This window comes from Mastigoproctus giganteus, chromosome 1 (assembly GCF_048544385.1).
Source record: "Mastigoproctus giganteus isolate SK-2022 chromosome 1, ASM4854438v1, whole genome shotgun sequence".
NCBI classification, from domain to species: Eukaryota; Metazoa; Arthropoda; class Arachnida; order Uropygi; family Thelyphonidae; genus Mastigoproctus; species Mastigoproctus giganteus.
This window is the reverse complement of record NC_143575.1, coordinates 217,034,739-217,058,572: the sequence shown is the minus strand read 5'-3', so window position 1 is coordinate 217,058,572 and position 23,834 is coordinate 217,034,739. Positions and strand designations below refer to the sequence as shown.

General features: G+C 36.5%; 1 protein-coding gene across 1 annotated transcript in view; it reads right to left on the bottom strand.

Moving 5' to 3' along the window:
- Window positions 1-23,834, bottom strand: part of Mhcl (Myosin heavy chain-like) — a 938,273-nt gene that overhangs the window by 644,906 nt on the left and 269,533 nt on the right. The window contains exon 14 of the mRNA XM_090376088.1: window positions 18,461-18,623. Within this exon, the coding sequence (XP_090232214.1) occupies window positions 18,461-18,623 (163 nt within the window). The remainder of the gene's footprint in view (window positions 1-18,460; window positions 18,624-23,834) is intronic.

Sequence of the window (23,834 nt, the reverse complement as noted above, 5' to 3'; positions counted from 1 at the left end):
TAGCAGCCATTATCCCTTACTGCTCCAATTTGTACAGCAGTCTTTCATGTGCAACAGTATCAAATGCTTTCCTGCAATCCAAGTATATGATATCAAAATTATATTTTCATTAAGTTCCTTTGTGACCAATTTGTGGTATCCAATCAAATTGGTTTTTTGAACTATAACTGCAATCTTGTCTAGATTAATAATGGAGTCACTGCTTCTTTAACCAAAGACTCCATTATTTTCCCCAGTAATAGAAGTTAAACTAACTGGTCTCTAATTACTTGTGTTACACTTTGATCCCCTTTGTGATTTGGGGATACCTTTGTACATCTCCAGTCAGTGGGCACGTCACCAAAATCCAAAGATGCCTCATATTTATGGCTAAAGGTTTTCTCACTTCCTTTGCTACCTCCCTTAATTTAACTGGATAGATCAAAGGAATTCAACAATTTCTTCTCCACCTTGCTCTCGGTTATTACAAAATCATTTAGATTCCTGTTAGAGAGTTTGATATACTTCTGGCCTCCACATTCCTAGAAAATTCCTCACGTGAATGTAGATGCAAAATACTCATTCAGTTTGTTGGCTACCCGAGCAGGATCATCAACAGTCAAACCACTGATATTAAGTGGACCAATCTGATTTATCCCCTTCCTTCTAGAGTTTACATAAGTAAAGAATTCTTTGCTGTTTTTCTTTGAATCCTTTGAGAAAAGTTTCTCGTAATCTGCCTTTTCCTGCCTAATGTGCTTTGTAACTCGATTACAGACCAGATTATAACTACAATATGCTTCACTCGCACCTGTTAATTTATATGTATCCCATGCATTTTTCTTCTCTGCCACATATCTCATTAGTTCATCTGACATCCATCTAGGCCTAAACCTTGAACAATATTTAGCATTAATAGAGGCATACAATACAAGAAAGCAAGTTTTTGCAGCATCAGCCAAAAAAAAAAAAAAAAAAAAAAAACCCTCCCATTTCATTCCTCCATTCGTTCCAAATGCCAGTCCAGCTTAGCCTTAAATTTATTTAGGCTATCAACTTCCACAACAAAAGATGGGGGGTTTTTTTTTGGCTGATGCTGCAAAAACTTGCTTTCTTGTATCGTATGCCTCTACTAATGCTAAATATTGTTCAAGGTTTAGGCCTAGATGGATGTCAGACGAACTAATAAGATATGTGGCAGAGAAGAAAAATGCATGGGATACATATAAATTAACAGGCATGAGTGAAGCATATGTTCCACCAATCAACTATCTGCTGGCTAAAGACAAATTTGCACACATCTATTCTACAACTGTCTTTCCTCAATTTGAATCTGTAACCCCTCAGGTTCTTAATCTGAACAAGAGGAAGAATCCCATCAGCATTCAGCTTGCTCAACCCATTATTATTATTAGCCATATGGTGCAAGGAAGCTTGAGGCTTATGCTACACCAGCCAAAAAAAAAAAAAAAAAAAAAAAATTGAGTTACCCTGAGAGAGAGAGAGAGAGAGAGAGAAGAAGGAAATCACAAAGAAAGAGAAGAATGGTGATATTTCAGGGCTTTATACACCTCAATCAGATCGCCTCACAGGTGCCTACTCTCCAGGCCTTTCTTGGTAAGAGCACCCCTTCGTTCCCCTCACCAATCTTGTTGCCTTTCTTTGTACTTTTTCTAGCAACTCTACATCCTTCCTAAAATGAGGGCTCCAGACCTGTACACAGACCTGTACCTGACCATTGCCATGTATAATGGGATAATCACCTCTCTGTCCCTACTAGCAAAATTTCTATATATCATTAACAAGACTCCATGACCTACAAATTCTTAATGCATGAATAATCACTGCTGATAATCAGATAAAGAGTATTACTCCCTCTGGTTGCCTTTGAAACTGTTGCTGTAGAAAACAGTCCTCCAATAAATCCACAAAAGTCTTGCTAGTGACCAATCTACATGTTCCAGTGGAAAGTGGAATCTGGAAAGTTAAAAATCCCCAATTATAAGACATTCTGATTTACTGGTCCACTGTATTTCTCTGCACAATTGCTCATTATACTCATCAGATTCATTAGGCCTATAACACACACTTACTCCATTTTTTCTTTCCCAGTGCTTATGTCACACCAAACAGACTCAACATTGCATTGTCCACCATCAATTGGATGTACTTCCTTAGACTTTATGTGTTTCTTAACTAACAGCATAATGCTTCCTCCCTTCTTGTCCTGTCTATCCTTTCTGTACACATTGTACTCCCCAAATTCCAATTCTGCACTGCTTATGTCTGTGACACCACATCTCTGATATCTTAACAATATCTGCCTCTGATATCTTGACTAGCACTTCAAGCTCATCAAATTTATTAACTATACATGCAAGTATACATGCCCCTGTTCCTATTCTTAGTTACCCTAACACAGCCCATGTATTTATTTGTTCCATTATGACTTCTGAAAATCTCCATTGCCTTGCTTTCCATGTTGCTGCTCATTCTAATAGAAGTAGTGCAAGAATCACTCTTGCCTCTGCCTGCCGCCACTGTTAACCTTTTAGTCTGTGTATCCTCCCAAGCTAGCAGTTTTCCTAACCACCAAACACTGCCACGATAGCATTGGCAAATATTCTTGCACCCTTTCTATTTAAGTGTACCCTATCCCTGTAGAAGCAGTCTCTCCTGCAACAAGCAAAGACCAGGCTGAAAAAAAATTCTACCCCTTGAGCCTTGCACAATCTCTCCGGGGCTGAATTGATTGACAAGGCTCTCATCATATACTCCCTCCTATCATGTCTGGGCATAATTGCAGACACTTTCACATTCAACCCTAAGACGCGACTTTTCTTTCAACATTGGCCTGTACTTGTTGAGTAAATCTGCAAATCTCTTACTCTTAATATCATTAGTTCCAACATGTAAAACAATATCACCTTTTGTGCCCTTAAAAGATGATATCTGCTCTACAACATCACCAACCTTTGCCTCCTTGCAAGACATACCCTGGTCCTGTTCCTTGTATCCTTCTTGCATAGTATATTCCCCATCTCCCTCACAATAGAGTCACTAACAATAACTAGTTCCTTTGGATCCAGTGCATTCTGCCTTCTGTTTCCTGATTCCACCGGAGTCAGCTCTGCCGTTGAGCTGGGCAGCTGAGAGCTTGATGGGCCCCTCATATTAATTTCTTCGAGGGCATTTACCCTACACCTCAAGCTCTCATAGATGCCTAATTTCTTGACACTCTAGGCATCTAGCACACACACAGACATCCTCCTTAGCTAGATCATGTCCCGTTTTAGAAAGTTCAGCAAACATTTCACATTTCGCACATTTTTTGAGACTGTGATGTGTTGGAGAATTGCCCCTTCGTTTCTCCCCAAAACCAGAGCACTCTCGCTAGTCTGTGATCTTTGCTTCACAGCTGTAGTCTGAGTCATGATTTCCGTTTAAATACAGTTTAATTAACAATAGAATTTAATAAGATTAATATATATTTTTGATTAACTGATAATACTATACTAAGCTAACAAATTCCTAATACAGTGCTTCGTATTACGTTATCTAGTTTTACGTTATACCTTATACTATCAGTTCAAGATATATATACGTTGCACTATTTCTTATCGATTACAATATGGCAGCTAGTTGAACAATATTGGCGCCAACACCAGGAGTTGTAACTTCCAAAAATCACTAGTTAAATTCAAAACAAGAAGCTAATGAATGCTACTAAACCTATTTAATATCTTTGTAAAACACAATGTAGTATGTTAATTAACTGTACTCTTCCGCAACCAGAACATCGTCGTCTTCTTCTGATTGCATGATCACTTACTGAAATTGGTTCCTGTACTTTAAGCCCCGTGATGTCATCTGATTCATTACTAATGATGAGGTTAAGAATATTCTCATCCCTAGTATTTTCTCTAACATGCTGGCACAAATAATAATAATAATAATAATCTAGTTTATTTTAAAAAATTTTTCCACATGGTGAGTTTCCTTCCCACTTATTCTAATCAATCTAGGGAAGAATAAAGTCATCCATAATACGACATTCAACGCTTGCTTGCCCATTCTATCTACATGTAAAGACTTTTGTCATATTCTTCACAATCTTCTGGTCTGTAAATTACTCCCACTCTTATTATACCTTTGCTTCCAACTAACTCACACCACACAGATTCTATGCTGGCAGGCATAACTTCAGACTCAACAAAAGCTCTTTTCATGCTCAAGCTACTTTTGATAAGACGCATGACTCATCCCCCTTCTATCATCCCTATTTTCCCTAAAATAATTATAAATACTGCAGTGGAACTTGCCAACCCCAATTTTCAGGTGGCCTGGCATTTTTGTTAGTCCTGTTATATCAGCATTAGTTGTCCTAACCATGAGTTAAAATACAGAGCTAATATAATTTTATTGACAAAATTCCTGACACGGTTGCCACTAAGTAATCTTCTATAGTTTACTACCCTAACACACCCCTTAAAGTTATTTAGGTTTGTATCCCAAGCTTTATCTTTCCTTCGTTTGAAATGTTTTTACCCTCAGATCATTTTATCAACATCAGCTGTTGTGGCAACAAACAAATTCTTGAGCTGAGTGCAAGCAATATTTTGATCCATATCATTAAATAAACAGTGATATTCTGGCTGTGTTCATAATATCTAAATATTTTATAAATTTAAGCAACATTTCCCACACCCTCACTCAAACTTTTACTTAATCTAAATCAAGCAATACGAATAGATAAACTAATGGGCAAAAACTTTTGAAAAAATATCTAATCCTACTAAAAACTTTCCAATTCATTTCACATATATACTTGGTCTCAGTCCTAATCTTACTGATGTCTATTTCCATTTATAATCTACCAAGCCCAACCTAATTTTTCTGACAGAATTCTCAGCTACTATTTGCCTCAAACACAACTCTTCTTACTTATCATGATCATTCACTCATTCCTTTAACTTTGGTAGTACTTGTGCATAGTCTGGTAGTACTTGTGCATTCCTTGTCTGAGAATGCCTTCCTAATATGGAATCTCCTACTTAAAATCTCTTTAACCCACTCTTTCAAATTCATTTCTTGCCTCTAACATTCTCCTAATCAAAATTAAGTGACTTCAAAGTCAAGTGACTCCAGTCAAAGTTAAGTGAAGTGACTTCGTATAAGTCACTTAACTTTGACTTTCTTTCTTCTTTCTTTGGAACTCTACTTTCTCCAATCTAATTTTCCATACAGTGAAGTAATTTTCCTTGGTGACCTTAATGCCCATAATTCCAGCTGGCTTCAATTTTCTGAAGCCAGCTGAATTTGCACAAATCCAGCTAGTAGAAATATTGAGGCTTTTGTTATTATTACTGATTTTATACAATAAGTTCATTTACCTACTAGGTTACCATACAATCCCAACCACATACTAACATTCTGATCTTTCCCTTGCCAAATGCCTCTTCAAAGTATGCAGTTAATGTTAGCTGTCTTCTAGGAACCTCAAATCACAACTTGGTGATGGCTCTCTCTCTCTCAAATCTTGATGGTCCAGATGCCATTGCAGTTTCACTAGTATCGGTTTTTTTGTGAGTTATCTTGTGCTTTGTGTCCTAATTTTATTTTCTTACTTTTTCTCACAGGTCATATTCAGTGAAGAGGCTCCACCTCCACATGGTCTCAGCCAAGCAGCTGGAGATTTTCCCCTGCCTGGCAGGGAGATCCTATTTAGACCTTTTGTTCAAAATTTCATATACTCTTTCGGTGTTATTGTACAATTGTACTATTAGATTTATTTTAGCCAGTAAAATCTGTTTAGCCTATTAATAGTACTGTTAGATTTTTACTTATACTGTTACTAAATTCATTAGTATTAGGGCGACCAGGAAGTAAATACCTCCTTTAACACTGCACAAAGAAGCAGGCTCTGGATACTTATTTAGAAAAAAGTCTTTAGCTTTCCAAGCTACAGAGTGAGAGAATAAAGATGAGATATTCTTTTTTGAGAATGCCTCATAAAGAAAGAAAATGAAGAAGCCAAAGAAAAGGCTTCTACAAATGCAGATGAAAAAAAAAAAGGCCGGTAATGAGGAACAATCACTACAGAAGGGCAAGAAGTCCAAAAAGGGTAAAAAAAGAAAGCTGGAAAGTTTCCAACCTTAGAAATTGACAAATTAGAAGACCCTAGTTCCAGCTCTCTACTCAAGAAAAATGGTTACAAGTACTGTCCAAAAGGAGACAGCAGATGTGGAATTTGAGACATCGGACATTCATTATCATCAGATAATGAATCTCTTTCCGAGGCTGGTGGTGACAATCCGGATGATTTAGCTGAATGAGGACATAGAACCGGAACATTGGCCAAACTGACAGAGGCAAGACTGAAGCTCTGTAAGATGCTGTTTAGTGATGGACTGTACCTTTCTAATAGCACTATAGTGGACATATTAACACTGGGAAAAATTAGAAACGGTCATTGCAGAGACCGAATTGGAGAACAACAGGCTCACTGCAATATTGGCTCAAGCCCAAGAACCAGCTAAGGCAAGCACCCAAAACTTTGCCAACATTACCTGAGAATCCCACTCAAAGAACCAGAAAAGCCAAAAATAGTAATTGTCAAGATTAGCTCTGACTGGTATCAAACAAGTCACACACGAGATCAGAGTTGCTGAAGTTGGTCTGTCTGGCTTTGCCTGATGTTAAGGTATTTTCAAATACAGTAAACCCCCGCTATTCGCGGGGGTTACGTTCCTGAGAAATGCCGCGAATACCGTAAACGCAAATACTGAGTTATGGCTCCCATAGTAATAAAGGGGTTCCGTTCCAAAGTATGAAATATATAAGAAAAACTAGTCTAAAATTTTGTCTATGTATGTATTATATGAACCTTCATAATATGACTATGTACATAGACAGTATATAATGAAATGCAAGCATATGGCATCGAAATGAAAATAAGAAACAATTTAATATTAAATGTAATATTTATTAGAAATTTCAAACAAATCTTTCAAACCGGCGTCTTTGCTAGCTAAAAAACTTATCCCGCCAGTGCTATCACCAGTTTCGCTAAAGCGTTGATAAAGGTTTTTTGCCTTTTCACGAATGATGAGTGAACTTAGCGGAATTTTATTTTGAGTTCGGTCTTATATCCACAGATTTAAAGGTTTTTCCATTTTTTCTAATTTAACATCACGAGTTACAGAGCAAATTTTTGAAGAAATTAGCGCGTTTTCATGGACACTACGGGAGATTTTTTCTTCCGATTTTTTGATTGATCGTACCGTCGACTCATTGATTTTATAATGTTTTGCCACTGAGGAGACACTTTCACCATTAGAAATTTTGTCTAATAACTCAATTTTATTCGCTAATGTCATCGCCTTCTTTGATCTTTTCACATTTCTCTTGTTATTCGTACCATATTTTTGTACAGGTTAGAAAGAACTTGTCCACAATAAGTCACTTTCTTCTGTTAACACACTCGAAAAAGTCTGTCTTACACTGCAAAACGGTAGATTGATCACTTTTGTAAGCATATCAATTTATATATTGATAAATTTATTCAATTTATAAGCATATAAATTAAAAGCAAACGACGAAACCTTCCATGACAAGCGACCAACACATACTGAACAAGGATTAGCGAGAAACATCCACGCTCGCGATTTTGTCACGCCTCACCCCCCACTCACTAAGCGCTGTTTTGACCGGGAAAGATAATTTTAGCCACGCCCACGTTTTTTTTATGGCGGAAAATGTTCACAGCGCTTTAAAATTCACATTTTTTTAGGTTTCATTTTATATTAAATCAGCGACCGCGAATACGCGAAACCATGAATACAGATACCGCGAATAGTGGGGGTTTACTGTATAAAAAGTAATAAGAGACTAATTTCAAAAGCTTCATCAGATGAGGATGTTAGGAAGATTTCTGGATGTTCCAGGGTCAGGGAATTATAAATGGAGGTTGATAGGCCCTCTAGACCAGTGATGTCCAACCTATGGCCCACAGGCCGGATACAGTTTGTGAATAATTTTTATACAGCCCATGGCCATGAAAATAGCTATTTTGTTTGGATCAACGTATGTTTTCGAGCAAATATTTTCACATATGAAATCAAATAAATATTTAAAAAGAAACAGAACAGATCAGCATCTCCATTCCATATAAAGAATTGCAAATTTTCAACCAAATTTTGAACAATTACAGTAGAATGTTGGTTATCTGGAACAATTTTAAATGCTGATCTGTCTTTTTTTTTTTTCTTCTAATTAACGGTAGTACTGTACAGTAAGCGACAGTTATAGAGTGTGTTTAGTGTCAAACAGCACCAGCATGCTATACATTGTGGGTGTGAAACAGAACACTGTCAATGCCAGAGGTTTAAAAGTATATGGATTTTGTATTTGTGTAGTGTCGTGTACCGTTATTCATCTGGTCATTTAGCCGCCGGGCCCCTAATGGGACCCGGCAGCTATAAATATTGCCCAATTCAGCCCCGTGGAGGCAGACCAAGTACACCACTATTATAGTTATTTACTCTGGCAGGTCCTGCCACCTAATTTCGTGAGATTTCAGTGGCAAGGACCTTAAAAAAAAAAAAAAAAAAAAAAAAAACACACTATAGATAGGGGTCAGCCAAAACAAAGGAAGTACTAGTTGGGCGATTTGATATTGTTAAGTTTTTGGGTGTAGGACTCAAGCAATTTGGAGTTGATTCGGACACTAGTTGTAAGTTAGAGAAGGGGAGGGAGACTGAAGACTGGGGGGAAAAGATAGAGATATGGGGTAGATAGGAAAGATGACCCCAAGTCAGTGGAGCAGGCCCATGCCCCACCAGAGTGAAAAAGAGGGGTGGTGAAGGGGAGGACACCGAGGATGAACTCTCCCTCCCACCGGGGAGTGGAGGCAAAGGACCACGCAAGGGAGCGTGGTTAGGGAGGCCTAATCGCAGCTGAGCTGTGCTGGTGGGTTCTGTCACTCCTGGGACGAAGGAAGAAGGGTTCCCCCCCCCCCTTCTCCTGAGAGGACTGTCATATCCAGGAAGTTTCTTACTTTGATCTTCAATGGGTGGTGTTTGGGTGCCAAACCCGTCTAGCAGTGAAGACAGACTGCGCAAACTCTGTAAAGGCGGCATAGCGCTGCTCGTCCATCATAATCAGGTGCTCACAATGCCGGGAATTTTCTTGCATTTTAGTGGCAAACCTTAGCCGGAACTCATCATATTCATGGCAATTATACATTACGTGATCCCACGTTTCTTCAGCCCCGCAGTGACACAGTGGATCATCTTCAATGCCTAGGGATGTTAGCTTCGCTTTAAAGGGTCCGTGGCCTGTCAATAGAAATGTAGTATGGAAGCCTGGTGAGTACCAGGGAGGAGGCTTTGGACTGATGAGGTTCACAGAGGGAATGAACTTTTTGGTTATCAATCCTTTGTTGGTGGTGTCCCATGTCTCTTGCCAGGTCCTGTACATAATTTCAGAGATTCTCTTCCTTTCCTGTTTGGGGTTGTTGTTATCAAGATTAAGAGTGATGCTTGTTGTTTCGGTGGGAATACTCTTTTTCAATTGTTGATACAATCCTTCTCTTATTACCTCTAGGTTTAGGGGTATACATCCAGCTAGAACCTGTAGAGCTGGGGGTGCTTACTGCATGGCACGCCCTTGTTATGGCAAGGAGCATAGAACGCTGTATGGAGTCTAGCTTACGGCAATTTCGGTCGAGGGAGGCCCTAGCGCTTAAGGCCCCAGTCTGCACAGCTTATACGGATGATAATGGCCGAGTATTTTTTTATTTTCTGTGACATATTTCAAGTGAGGATGGAAATTTAGCTTCATGTCTAAGATGATTCCTAAATACTTGATTTCTGGGTATAATCTTATGGAGACGTTGTCAATTTTGATAACCGGTGGTCTTCGTAGTTGAAGCGTTCCCTTGAGCAATATAGATTTGGTTTTCTCTCCCGAGATCTTTAGTCGGTGAATGGCTGCCCAATCCTGGAGCTTAGTTAGTGCGCAATTTGCTCGCTCCTCTAGATCAGCTCTTGTGTCACCATGCACCACCAAAACCAAATCGTCTGCAAACACAAGGGGTTGAGTCATCCCCAAGTCCATCCCGAGGGACAGCCTCGGGAGACCTGGCTAGTGACAGACTTGTACCTGGTACTAACATGGACAGTGCAGTGTCTCAGGTACTCCTTGACACAGCTATAAAGGTTGAGTGATGCTTTGGCTTGTCGGAGTCTTCTGAGAATACTTGCCCACCACAGCCGATCAAACGCTCCAGCAAAGTCAACTGTGATGGCTAGCGCATACTTGCCTTGAGTGCTTGAAGCAGTAGATATTAGTTTAAGAAGAGCATCTTCAGTGCTGCAGCCAGCTTTGAAACCGTACTGAAGTGGAGAAATGAGGTTTTCTTTAGAGTAGCATTTTGACAACCTGCTGAGTAGAAGCCTTTCCAGAAGTTTGCCGAGGACTGGCAAGAGAGCAATTGGCCTGTAAGATTTTGGCTCTTCAGGTGGTTTGTCTGGGTTCTTCAAGATGAGTTTAAGGCATGCCTCCTTCCAGATAGCAGGAAAGTGGCCTTCCATTAGGCATCTGTTGAAAGTGGCAAGCATGCTGTTAGGGAAGTAGGTTGCAAATTCCTTGATAACATCCACCTCGAGGAGGTCATTGCCAGGAGTTTTATTTTCTTTAGTTTTGTCCAGTGCAGCTTTTAGATCGTCATTTGTAAAAGGTTCTTCAGTATTTTCTGTTGTGTAAGAATCGTTAGCAGTAACAATCTGTAGTTGCTCTTCAGTTAGCTGTGCATCATCTGTTGGAAAGAGGGCATTTAGCATGTTGTGGACAGAGTCCTACCACATGAAGGTGGAAGAACCATCAGGCTTTACAGTTGTACTGAGGACTTCACCTCTAGGGAGTTTGTTCACAATGATACGATAGACAACTCCCCAGGGGTTATCATTTCCTGTGATTGAGACCAAATTCTGCCAGGAGGCTTTTTTGCAGCGTCTAATCATGGTAGTGTAACTGTTCCTTAAGAATCGGTAACTGTCTTTTGCGGCTTTGACCTCCAAGGGTGGGAGGTGAGCACAGGCTCTCTGAAAAGTTTTAAGAGCTTGAAACTGCAAAACTTTTTATTTTTTTTTTATGAAACCCCCAAACATGAAAGGTATCAAAACCTATAGTACTTAGTACCGTGCATGGGTTGAAGGAGAAGTATGGGGGGAGGGGGATGCCGGAAACTTTGCTCTAGAGACTAAACATGAGTTTCACCACTTCAAGCCTCCAATAAGCAAAGTGGTGGTTACTTTATGGTTGTGACCTCAAGAATTCTATGTGACCATTAGAAATGTGCTTTAGAAAAATATCACAGGACTACTGGGTTTTCTCAGAAACCATGAGGGAATTTCAGATTAGTTTAGCTCCAGATTCGGTAAGAATAATATCGACCCGAAATTGTGCGATTTATTATTTTTCTCAATTTTTTATAGTAAAATGTGAATGAAAAGAAAATGCATAGTTTTAACATTGCAATAAAAAATGGAAATTATTAACAGAATTAGAAAAGGTGAAAATTTAGGAAATCTCTCCAAAGAGTTTAATATGGGGACTTCAACAATTTATGACATCAAGAAAAATTCCAATGCTATAACAGTATTTGTGTATATTATGGATAGTGAAGGAGGATCTAGCAGGAAAAAGACGATGTCGAAACCTGAAAATGCCACTTTAGAGAGTTCACTCACTTTATTTATTTATTTCTTTATTTTATTTATTTATTATTATTTATTATTTTTTTTTTTCAGAGCAAAGTTTAGGTGAACCAGTGTCTGTCCCAATGTTGTGTGTAAAAGCATTGGATTTTAATCGAAAATTAATAGGTAATGAAGATTTTAAGGCAAGCACGTGTTGACTGAAAAACTTTAACTGAGACATGGTATACGTGAACTAAATATTCAAGGCAAGAAATTTTCTGCAGATAAATCAGCAGCGGTGTATTTTAAAAGTAAGTTTGCTTCAGTTACAGCAAATTACAAGAAAGAAAATGTTTATAATATTGATGAGATGGGTTTATTATGGAAAGCATTACCTAGAAAAACCTTTGCCACTAAAAAAAAATGCCTGCACCAGGTTTTAAAATGAAATTAGAGCGAGTTACAATGTGCTATGTGTGAAAATGTCACTGGGATGCACAGATTGTCTGTGCTCATTATTGGCAAGTCGAAAAAACTGAGAGCATTTAAAAATCTTTCTAATTTTCCTGTTTTGTATAAAAACCATAAAAATGCCTGGATGGATGTTTCTGTTTTCCCGAGATTAGTTTATAATTTTTTTTATTTAATTAATCTTAATTATTTAATTTAATCGTAAGGTAAGATTAAATTTATTTAATCTTACTGGAAAAATTTTCCGGTTCAATTATCCGGAAAATTTGGCTATTCGGAAGAGGTCTTACATCAATTACTCCACATAACTGACTCTCTACTGTATCTAAATGTTTAAATTTATGTTAAAACATTAAATGTTAAATTTTGTTCAGTAAATGTTATTGTGCATTGTACTTGCTTAAAAAAAATTTGAATATTCTGAACTTTAGGGTGTATCAGTATATTCATTTATTCACCTTAATATTGAAAATCAGTGAACCTTTCAGTTTTTAAATTTTCTAAAGTGAGCATTTAAAAGCACAAGTAAGGTATTTTTTTATAAAACAAAAGCAAGTCATTTTTATTATAATATTTTAAAAATTTTTAAAAATTAAATCACTGACAGATTTGTTGCACATAAAAGTGTAGAAATTTGCATAAAAATACAGCCTGAAAATAAAAAAATTGTGTGCCCTGAGCATGCATATCAGAAGTGAAAATTTTTTAGAATCTTTTGAAATGTTTATTATTTCAATGTTACAGTGGTTTAATATTTTACAACTGTTTTACAAGTTTATTACAAAGTTTTTATTTGTACTCAAATTAGGTGGTTTCGGTGGTCCCATTGCACGTATACGAACAATGTGCCTATCTATGTGCCTTACGACGCTCGCTATGCTTCAGCATGTTGAATTATAAATTTTTTCCATTGAAATTTTTTTATGAAATACAGTAGAGAATGATGAAAGAAAAGTTTTGGTTTTTAAATTTTTAGAATTGGACTGCTAGAAGCTGAGATATAGTGATTTAAAACATAAATGCGACACACGTGCGAGTTACACCACAGCCGCACTGTAGGGGTACTGACTGCATCATGCATCGCTCCTATGTATGGCATCACATCGATTGTGCCTGGTACAGAGTGGTACAATGGCAGGGGGGATCATTTTGTGTCGCATTTTTGTGACGATTTTTTCAATCCATGGATGCAAATTACTCCCATGTGAAAATTTGCTAAAAAATTAAGCCAGTAAGGAATACCTGACCCTCTACTTTCTGGTTGTTAAGTTATATTTCAAACAGAAAACACAGGGTTATCATCAGACAGGAAATTTCAAGGGAATTTGTTCCATCTAAAGGAGTGCCACAAGGATCATCTCTAGGGTCTCTTTTATTCATCATCTTTGTCAATGACCTACCACAATTTGTAGAGGAAGGTGGTATTAAGATCTTAATGTTTCCTGATGATGTGAAACTTTACTCACGGATCAACAGTCAAGCTGATGCAGATAACCTTCAACTGCTCTCAACTCTTTTGCTAATTCAGTTGCTTTAAATGGTTTGGAGGTTAATCCTAGGAAATGTAGTTCAATTTCATTTGCTGGCTCTTGGAAAACTATGATTTTAGTAAACCAGTACTACATCAAGGATATTCCAATTACAGAGTTGCCAAAGTTAAAAGATCTGGGAGTTACCTTTACAGCTAGATGTGGGTTTGAAAAACATATCAGGAATATATTATATCGAGCGAAAAAACAAACTGGCTTCATCAAAAGGCAGACCTACATATGTAGAGATCCTCAGTTCTCTGTGCTCTTTATTCAAAGCAACTGTACTCCCTGTATTGGAGTTTGCTGCTCCTATATGAAACCCACACTACACATATTTAATACAGCAACCTGAATCCCTGCAAATGAAATTCATCCCCTATTTTTACAGACGTAATCCCACATTCGTTTTACCACTGGATTTTCTACCTGAATCTCTGCTGTGACTTCAATCTTTGGAAACTCTGAACTTTTCTGGATCTAAAGCAGTTTTATCACATCTTCACTGGTTCAACCTCCCAGCCTGATCTATGCCATATTTTACTTCACGTTCCAGGTGTGGCTACTAGACAAAGGACTAATTTCTACATCATTAACTCAAGGACAGAGATATCCAAGAACTCCTCTTTCAAAAGAACCATGACAACCATGAACAAATATGATCTGGATGTGGCTATGGACAATAAAGAGTTTCACAGAACTATTTGGAGCAGGTTGATTGGCTGGCTGACGGATGTGTACAAGATGGAAGTTATTTTAATTTTGCGTGTGTGGTGAGGTCTCATGCTACTGTCTGCTTTGAGATTCTCTTCAGAATATTGGACTAATGATGTCATGAATTCCTTTGATTTCCTTTAATTGGACTTTCCCGTCTGAATAAATCTATCATTGTAACTGTGTGTTATTCTTCTATTTATTTATTTGTACATACAGTCTTTGTATCTTCATGTATTTTACTCCTCTATTATACACTTTAAATGGGCACTTGCCTGTTGTGTATATTTTATGTTAATAATAAAAATAAATAAATAAATTGTCTGGGGTGCCTAAAACGTTTCACATCAAAAACAGTAACATGGAAATAAACTTCCCTTTACATGTAACCGACAGGGAAAATGTAAGGCACTAATTTTTCTCGAATCACTCAGTGTGGCCTGCGGAACAAATCTAACTTTGAATATGGCCCCTGTACAGAAAAGATTGGACACCACTGCTCTAGACCAGGGGTGGCCAACAAGTCGATCACTGCTTTAATTTTGGTCGATCATAACGAATTTTAAAATATACATAAAAAATAGATCAGTCAAAATCTAAATGTTATTATTGCAGAATAATACAAATATTATTATTACAAATCCATTGAACCATGTGAATACTCTTGTTGCCATGCAGCCGCTAGGCTGGATGGCAACAAGAGTGAAAATTTAGTGACATTGTGGAGAGCACAGTGTATGTGTCAAATTGTTATTTATCTTACTTAATATTAATAACTGGACAGTACTTATAATGTTAATTTAATACTCTTTGATTTAAAATGAATACCACGAAAAAGAGTAAAACGTATCATTTTCATCAAGAATGGGAACTAGAATACTTCTTTGTAATGATAAAAGAAAAATGTTGTTGTTGTTTGATTTCCAAAAAAGGAAATTTAGAAAGTCACTTCAATGCATTCCATGGTAAATACCAATTGGATTTTCCGGTTAATAGCAACCTTAAAAATAAATTAAAAGAATTTAATCCAGATTATTCACACAACAAAATTTCTTCATGACACCTAATTTACAATCTTAAAAATTTTATTGAAAAAATTTAATTGCCACTATTTAAGCTCATATCAATAACAACAGATGGAACTACAGCAATGATGGGGGCATCTTAACACAGATTCATCGCATTGTGATGAATCCGTTAAGATGCTAAATTGTGCAAAAAGGATGATGAATTCCCAGATTTTTTGAGTTACCACTGTATCATCCACCAACAAGCATTATCCAGAAAAAGATTAAATATTAAAAGTGTTATTGATATTGAATTCACAATTTTGAAAGCTCTTCAAAGGAGACTTTTCAAAATGCAACTCAATGAAAATGAACCAGATCTGATTTTACACAAGGATATGAGGTGGTTGAGTCAGAGTAAGTTTCTACAGAGATTTTGAAATTTGCTGAATGAAATTAAAAAATTTGTTGACCAGAGGCGAGATGATTATCAGCAGCTAAAAGACAAGGAGTAGTTGTGTGAGCTGGCTTTTTTGGCAGATTTTACCAGTAAATTAAGTGATCTAAATTTGGAATTACAAGGAAAAATAAAAAATGTGGATGACATGATTAGTAGTATTTCTGCATATAAATATTAATTTTTTGCAATGGCTAAGGATCTCAAAGAAAAAAAATTCAATCATTTTGCAAATATGCAAGATCATTTGTAAAAATATCCTGATTTTGAATTTACTAATGAGAAATGTGTTTCTGAAATTGAGAAAGTTGTGGATGATTTTGAAACCAGATTCAGTGATTTTAAAACAATTGAAGACATTGTTCAATATATTTCTTATCCATTTAATGTCGACTTAGATACAAAGCAAACTGCAGAAAAATTCTAAGATTTTTCACATGGAAAAAATATTACTTGAAATAATAAAATTATTACAATGCGAAACGATATCTTCCTAAAAGCCAGATCATCATATAAAGACTTTTGGAAATATGTTTGCCTTAAAAAGTACACAAATGTAAAAAAAATGCAATGAACTTTTAAATTCCTGTGTGGTTCCACATATCTACGTGAATAAGCCTTTCGTATTTGAAACAAACAAAGACAAAGGATCAGCCTACTCTTATGGACTTGCATACAGAAGATTCTTTACGGTTGGCCTTATCACAGTATATCCTCGATTTTGAAAGCTTGGCAGATGGCATGAAAACACAAACTTCACATAAATTAAAAATTTAAATATGTATGAATTTTAAATAAGAATTCCGAATTATATTTAATTCTAAAATTTAAAAACAACATTTTTCAATACGTGTTGATTAACTTTTTAAACCAATATGCAATGAAATTCTTGAGATGGTAGAACGTGGCACATTTTGAAGGAAAAAAAGTAGATCGCATCACAAATTAAGTAGGTCACCCCTGCTCTAGACTATTACCAAAGTTTGTGATCTTCGATTTGGACCATGAAGTGATCGTACCACATCTATTGGAATAGTTGTGGCACTGAAATGTGAAAGGAACAGCCATAACAGAAGAAGTTTCTATTTAGTGTTCACATCCTTGTTAAAAACAAAGTGAAGAACAAGCAATTGTATAACGCTGTAATACAGTGCCCTGATTCAATTCGTAAGATCCTGTACAGCAGGCTGTGTTTATAGACTGATCTTTGCACAGGGTGTGAGACCTCTTGGTTGCCATGCAGTGCTATCACTGCATGGCACTGTCGTAGCGATACATTCTGTGGGCACTGTACGGATAGAGATCACTCTTACAGAGAGTGTCCTAAGATCGGTAGTCCTCCCAGCCATGTGAACTGCTGGAGGAGAAACTCCCCTTGGAGCATACCACTGTAAGTCAATTTTGTCCAGAATATGAATGATTACTGGACATAGTCCATCATAGAACAAATTATGAGCAGAACTACTCATGTGTGATGTTCAGAGGGTGAGTGGACCCAATGGTTCTGCCTGGAAGTGGATTTTAGATGCCATTTGGCATTAATTGAAGGAACTCACAGTGCTCTGGAGCATGTTGCTTTTGCCTTAGCTAAGATCCCGAGGCTATTATCACAGTCTAGAGTTCCAAGCCCTGTGTGATGGTTCAGTTGGACTACAAGAATAGTGCATGTTTCATAGTGTGCTGTTAAACAACAATAAGTGTGATAACCAACTGGTAGTAGTGCTACAGCCTGGTTGGTTTGAGGACTTGAGAGCAATGTGAATGTCCACTGCTGTTAATTATCCTAGATGTAATTGTCCTATAGGATAACACTGACATAACTTGTGAGCAATAGATAGTAGTAACCCATCTCCTTGTGGTGGGGATGGTAACTTGTGGTGTGGGATGTGTAATGTCCCCCATCTCTGCCATGAGGCTAAATGTTGCTCATTAGTAAATCGTAAATCATAGTAAAACATAAATTTTGTTCATTTGTTTAAGTTGACCAAACAATGATGGTCTGTTTATTGTTACTGTTGTTAATAACCAACTGACATGTTTCTGGTTAAGAACATATATGTAGATGAGCTCTAGACACGTGTGAGAGCATGGGTGGTGTCTAGCTTACTGGTTAACTTAAATGACAAAATGACGAATGAACCACTAGGTAACCAGACAATCCCAACGGGTGGTTGGGATTGTCTTGTTACTTAGATAATATATAGTATTATTTAATATGATATATAATATGTGGACTGGCACTGGGTAAGATGAGAAAACTGCATTTTTTTTTTTTTTTTGGATGAAAAGGAAGTGATATTTGTGATGTGTTTAGTTCAAGAAAAGTTAGTAATTAATTAAAGTTAATCAAACAGAGAAATTGTGCTCTTTCCAGATCACAAAATCTGAATACTGTTGAAGATAGGTAATACAGGTAAAGCACTTTCTTTTTAAAAGTAGAAATTGATAGCCACTTTGTGATGTAACATAATACATAGATTAGAATGTCAGCATTGATTTGTCATACAGTATGTACTATCTTGTCCCAATTTAGAATAACTTTCTCATACAATTTTATATTAACTTGTAGCCATTCAAAATGAAGAGATACTTTTCACCTACTTTTGAGAGTCCTGTAGCAAAGAAACAGCTTGTCTGATGACAGGATGTTCTCTTGAACCTTTCAACCAACCAGAAACAGCATATGTAACTGGATTTGTTCCTTGAAAGTGTTGAATTATGAACTGATTGCTATGAGAGCCTTTTTTTATTAACTGCTGCTGCTCTGAAAGTGATGAGGGAAAAAAATAGATAATTTTAAAGAGAAATTTATTTTAAAAAAATGTTTTCTCATTCCTATTCATTTTAACTATAATAACTTGTTACTGAAGAATGATAAAATTACGATTATAGTATTTTCTTAATCTCAAGTCTTTAAAAATTTTTTTTTTTAATTTAAAAAAAAAAGTAATTTTTTTCCCTTTAGATATGCATTTCATCTGTTCATTAATCTACAAATTTGTATATATTCCTCTTTAAAAACTGTTCCAGATGTTGACAGAGCCATTACTTGATGAATGTTTTAACTTTGGTGTCTGAACTACAAAGACATCCTCAACTTTTTTTCTCAGTGAGTTTTCCACCAGCATTGAGCTCTGTGGAGAGAGTTTTTTTTATGAAATTTTTAAAATTCTTAACAATGAAAAATTTGTACTTAAATGCTTTTCAGCATAAATTTGTTCATATTTTGTCTTGATTGCCCAATGTATATATGGGCAACAAAGAATTTTAAAAAAAAAAAAAAAAAAAAAAAATCACAAAACATTATCATTAATTTTTTTAATATAATATCCTCTTCTATATCCATTTGTATCATTTTATTAAATTTCATCAACTTCTGATTCTGAATTCCAGCTTTTGTAAGCTGAAATTGGACAACAAAGACAAGTGCCCAAGAATTTTGTGTCTGGTAGTACTGGAATAACATTTTGTCTTAGCCCCAATTCATGTTCAGAATGAAGATTATGCTTACAACAAAAATGTATGTAAATGGTCTTTTGCAGCCAGCAACATAAAGCCATTAGTCCTAAGTTGGAGTGATCAGTAGAATGTTGCAATTGTCTTTCAATAACCCTCATGACTGAATGAATGAAAATAATCTGGTCACCAACATAGGGCATTGTTTAGAGTTGGAGGAAGTTGCAAAGTAATGGAATTTACTTTAATTACAAAAGGTATAACACTTAAAACAGGTACTCCCTCCTCTTAGCAGAGGTACTGAGAGAGAGAGTGGATCCTACATAAACTTGGAAAGAATGACAAGATAAAAAGTTTTTAATAAAAACAGAGGTGACCTCTAAGACCAAAACTAAAAGTCTTTCAAAATACCAAACTCCAAGTTGTGTTATATGCTTTATCCATATCAAAAAACACAAACACCAGGTGATCATTTTTAGCAAGGCATCTCAGATAGATGTTTCCATTCTAATTATATGGTCCAATGTAGACCTGTTTTTTTCAGAAGCTGCACTGCACATTGGAGATGAGGTCACTGGCTTCAAAATACCATGATGCAACAGAACCAGCAGGATGAAACAGATGACAATACAGATGGATAAGAGAATGGAAGATTAAACTACCATTTATACATAAATGGGAGAAAGTACTTTAATCTTAGGCTTTTCAAAATTAAAATTACTATATTTCAAATAGTCAATATTATGTTCACATATATTCAAATGCCATAAAAAATCCAGTTTGGATTTATTAATAACTTGTTTATAACTGTTTCCAGCTTTATCAGCTTGAAAATGAAGCTGAAAATTTGGACACAAGCCAATTGCAATACAGTATGCCATATTCTTATCCTGAACAGCCTTAGCACTTTTTTTTTTTCCCCTTGCAAAAAAAGCATGATTTGGTAAATAGTTTAGGATGGAGTTAAGGCCGTTCTCAGACAAATTAATTGAATGATTGATTGAAATTAATTAAACTAACCACTTTTTCAAGAGAGATAAAGGCTCCATTGAGAGGCCACCATCAAAATGTGATCTGAGATATGTAGAAGACATGGTTTGATTGTTGTAGGGTTTAGGAGCATCAGCAACCATATTGTGCATAAATGTTATGTCTATATATTGTGTGTTTTCTGCGGTTTGTTTGCTCATGCTGGACACAAAATTCAAGTTTCCAGGAGAAAAAACCAGGCAACCCTCACTGGTGACCAACTAACTAGGCCACATTGTGAAAAAGCCCCATAAACTTGTCATTCCTGTCAATGACAGGTTTGAATTCTGTCATTGAAACGATTCAAACCTGAGCGTTTTCCATCCATTGTGGGGAGGAGGTGCTTAGATGCACTGTACTACCCACAAAGGCATATCTAGAGAAGAATAGATACCACCAATTGATTAGCTTACTATGGACCTTGAAAGGATGTTGATGAATAAAATTTCAAGAGTAATAAATGTGTGATTGCTAGTATTCTAGTAGGTAAATGAACAATTATGAGGTTATTAGCAATTGCAAAAACATCAGAAATCTAACAGTTGGGCCCATACAATTAGAAATTTAAAGCTACATGGATTTCTTTGCATTAAAAATCACTAAGGAAAATTACTTCACTGTTAAGAAAGTTACAGAGAATGCAGAATATCAAAGTAAAGAAGTTCCTAATAATTTGTCAAGCTTAGAGAGAAATAAATTGAAAATATGAGATAACAAGGTTTTGAGCCATGAGAGATCAAAAAGAGGAGATCCAGATTAGGAACCCTCATTATCATAGCCAACACATGTACAAGTACCACCTAAAAGCAGAAGGAATCAGAGAAAAATTTTTTTGATAAATGCGATGGGCGGTGAGTGATATAACTGCAATTTGGTTGAAAAACATGAAATGGGGCTTAGCAGGTTGTAGACAGAAATGAACATTATTCAGATCGCAACTAAGACTATGTATACTTGTGAAATGAATCTGGAAGTTTTTAGTAGGTTTAGTTCTTTCGTGATTTTAATAAGATAAAAATTGAAGGAGGAATAAGACCCATAAAGTGATGAAATTTTTAGATATGCAGTAATAAACATCACAGGATATATACCCAGCTCCTTAACATAATATGGCTTCGACAGTGAACAGTCTGGGTGCACTGCTACAAGCCACTGAGAGCAGCCATATTTTGGATATTTAAAATACCTTAAGTTTTATATTAGTTGGGTAACTGTGGGATGAGACATGTTAAAAGTGAGAATAAGATTTCTGGCAGGGAGGATGGTTCTTTCTCTTCACACTATTACCATTGCTAATTTTGCTCATACTGAGCATTACTGGAATGAACACAATAGTGAGCTGAGCCTCCACCCAATAATAATGTAGAGGTAATTGATCCCTCATGCAACTTCTATGTTTGCTCATGGCTCGAAGCACTTCACATTTTTTACAGCAGGCCCCAATATCGATCACAAAAAAATGCACCTGCATTCATTCCATTATCTAGTCCATCTTACAATATCACGAGCATTGGAGAATTTAGGATGTTGTGCTAATGCAGTTATTTTCTCTCACCAGATCCTGATTAGCTGCCCCTCCCCCATTTTTAAAATTTTTTTTTTATCATAACTGTGTTCATTCCTGTGATTTTAGCATATTTTATTCTGTATATTTTTAACACTTAGCATTCTGTTTTATTTTTTCTTAGTTGCTATAAACTGCTTTTAACTTATTTTTAATTTCTCTATGTACATCTATTTTAATAAAGTTTAGTCAGTTGTTGCAAGTAATCCTTACTGATTCTATATAATGCTGTATAAAGTAAAGGCAAGTCACATCTTGCTTAATAATTCACTACTCTGCATGGTTTTTGATGTTTGTAAACTAATAGCTGTTTTAACTCAGTTTTTAGGCTGATTTCGGAAATGTTATTAATTTTTTTTTTTTTCTATCATATACCATTTTTTCACAAATCACTTAAGTTGATGTCGTGAGATTATAAAATGCATTAAATTAGGAGTAAATGCTGGGAATTTGTAAACTGAATCTTCACATGTTGGGGACACTGCCTTCAGTCATTTGTTTCTTGACCTTGAGACCTCAATGCAGCAGTGTTTATCAGTGTGAGCTCAGTTCATGTCAAACTTGTGCTGAAAAATGAGTAAAATATCTTCATGCAAGTGTTTGAATAATCTGAACTTATTTTGCTATATTTGTGGAATTTATGTAGTAATCAAGCAAAGACAAGATATTACAGAATTTGTAAAAAATATGTATTGTGCTTATTTTGGAGTGACACTTCCATGCTGAAGCATTGAGATTGCAGAAAAGTGATAAAAAGAAGGCTATGCCATTTGCAATTCACGTGATTTGGCAGGAGCCTAAAAACCACTGACTTTTGCTTAGTTAATGTAGAGGGATACAGGGCACAGAGTAAGGACAGCAGAGAGTGCCAAAAGTAAAGCTTCTGTAGATTAGCATTAGTAGAGGCATATGATGCAAGAAAGCAAGCTTATTCAGCATCAGCCAAAAAAAAAAAAAAACACCACTCCCATTTCACCCCTCCATTCGTTCGAAATACCTGTCCAGCAGAGCCCTCAATTTGTTTAGGCTATCAACTTCAACAACAAGTGATGTAAGTCTGTTCCACCAACCAACTACCCGCTGGCTAAAGGCAAATTTCCGCACATCTATCCTACATCTGTCTTTCCTCAATTTGAATTTATGCCCTCTCAGGTGATTATTGTGAGTAAGAGGAAGAATCCCATCAGCATTGGGCATGCACAAACCAATCAAGGCCTTATACACCTCTATCAGATCACCTCGCCGATGCCTAGTCTCAAGACTCCATAATTTGCAAAACTTAAGCCTTTCTTCGTAAGAGCAACCCTTTGTTCCATTCACTAATCTTGTTGCCATTCTCTGTACTTGTTCCAGCAGCTCTACATCCTTCTTGAAATGAGGCCTCCAGACATGTATACAGTACTCAAGGTGTGGCCTGACCATTGCCTTATACAAGGGAATAATCACCTCCCTATCCCTGCTAGAAAAATTCCTGTATATCATTGACAAGACACCATGAGCTAATCTTGCAGCTGGTCTGCACTGCTCAGAGAACTTCATATCTCTCTGCACAATTACCCTCAGGTCCTTTTCATTCTCTACCACAGTCAGTTTAGTACTGCAGAGTTGATACGTTGCTCTGGGGTTACTGTTTCCCATATGTAGTACTTTACATTTGTCAATGTTAAACTTCATTTGCCACCTCTCAGCCCATCTGCTCAACCTTTCCAGATCCTGTTGCAGCAGCATAGCATCAATAGTGTCCTTAACAACCCTGCCAACCTTTGTATCATCTGCAAACGTGGACATTAAGCTTGATATACCATCATCAATATCATTTATAAATACAGAGAACAACAACGGACCCAACACTGAACCCTGAGGAATCCCACTAATAACATTAGTCCACGTTGAGCAGTGTCCATTGATTACCACTCTCTGTCTTCT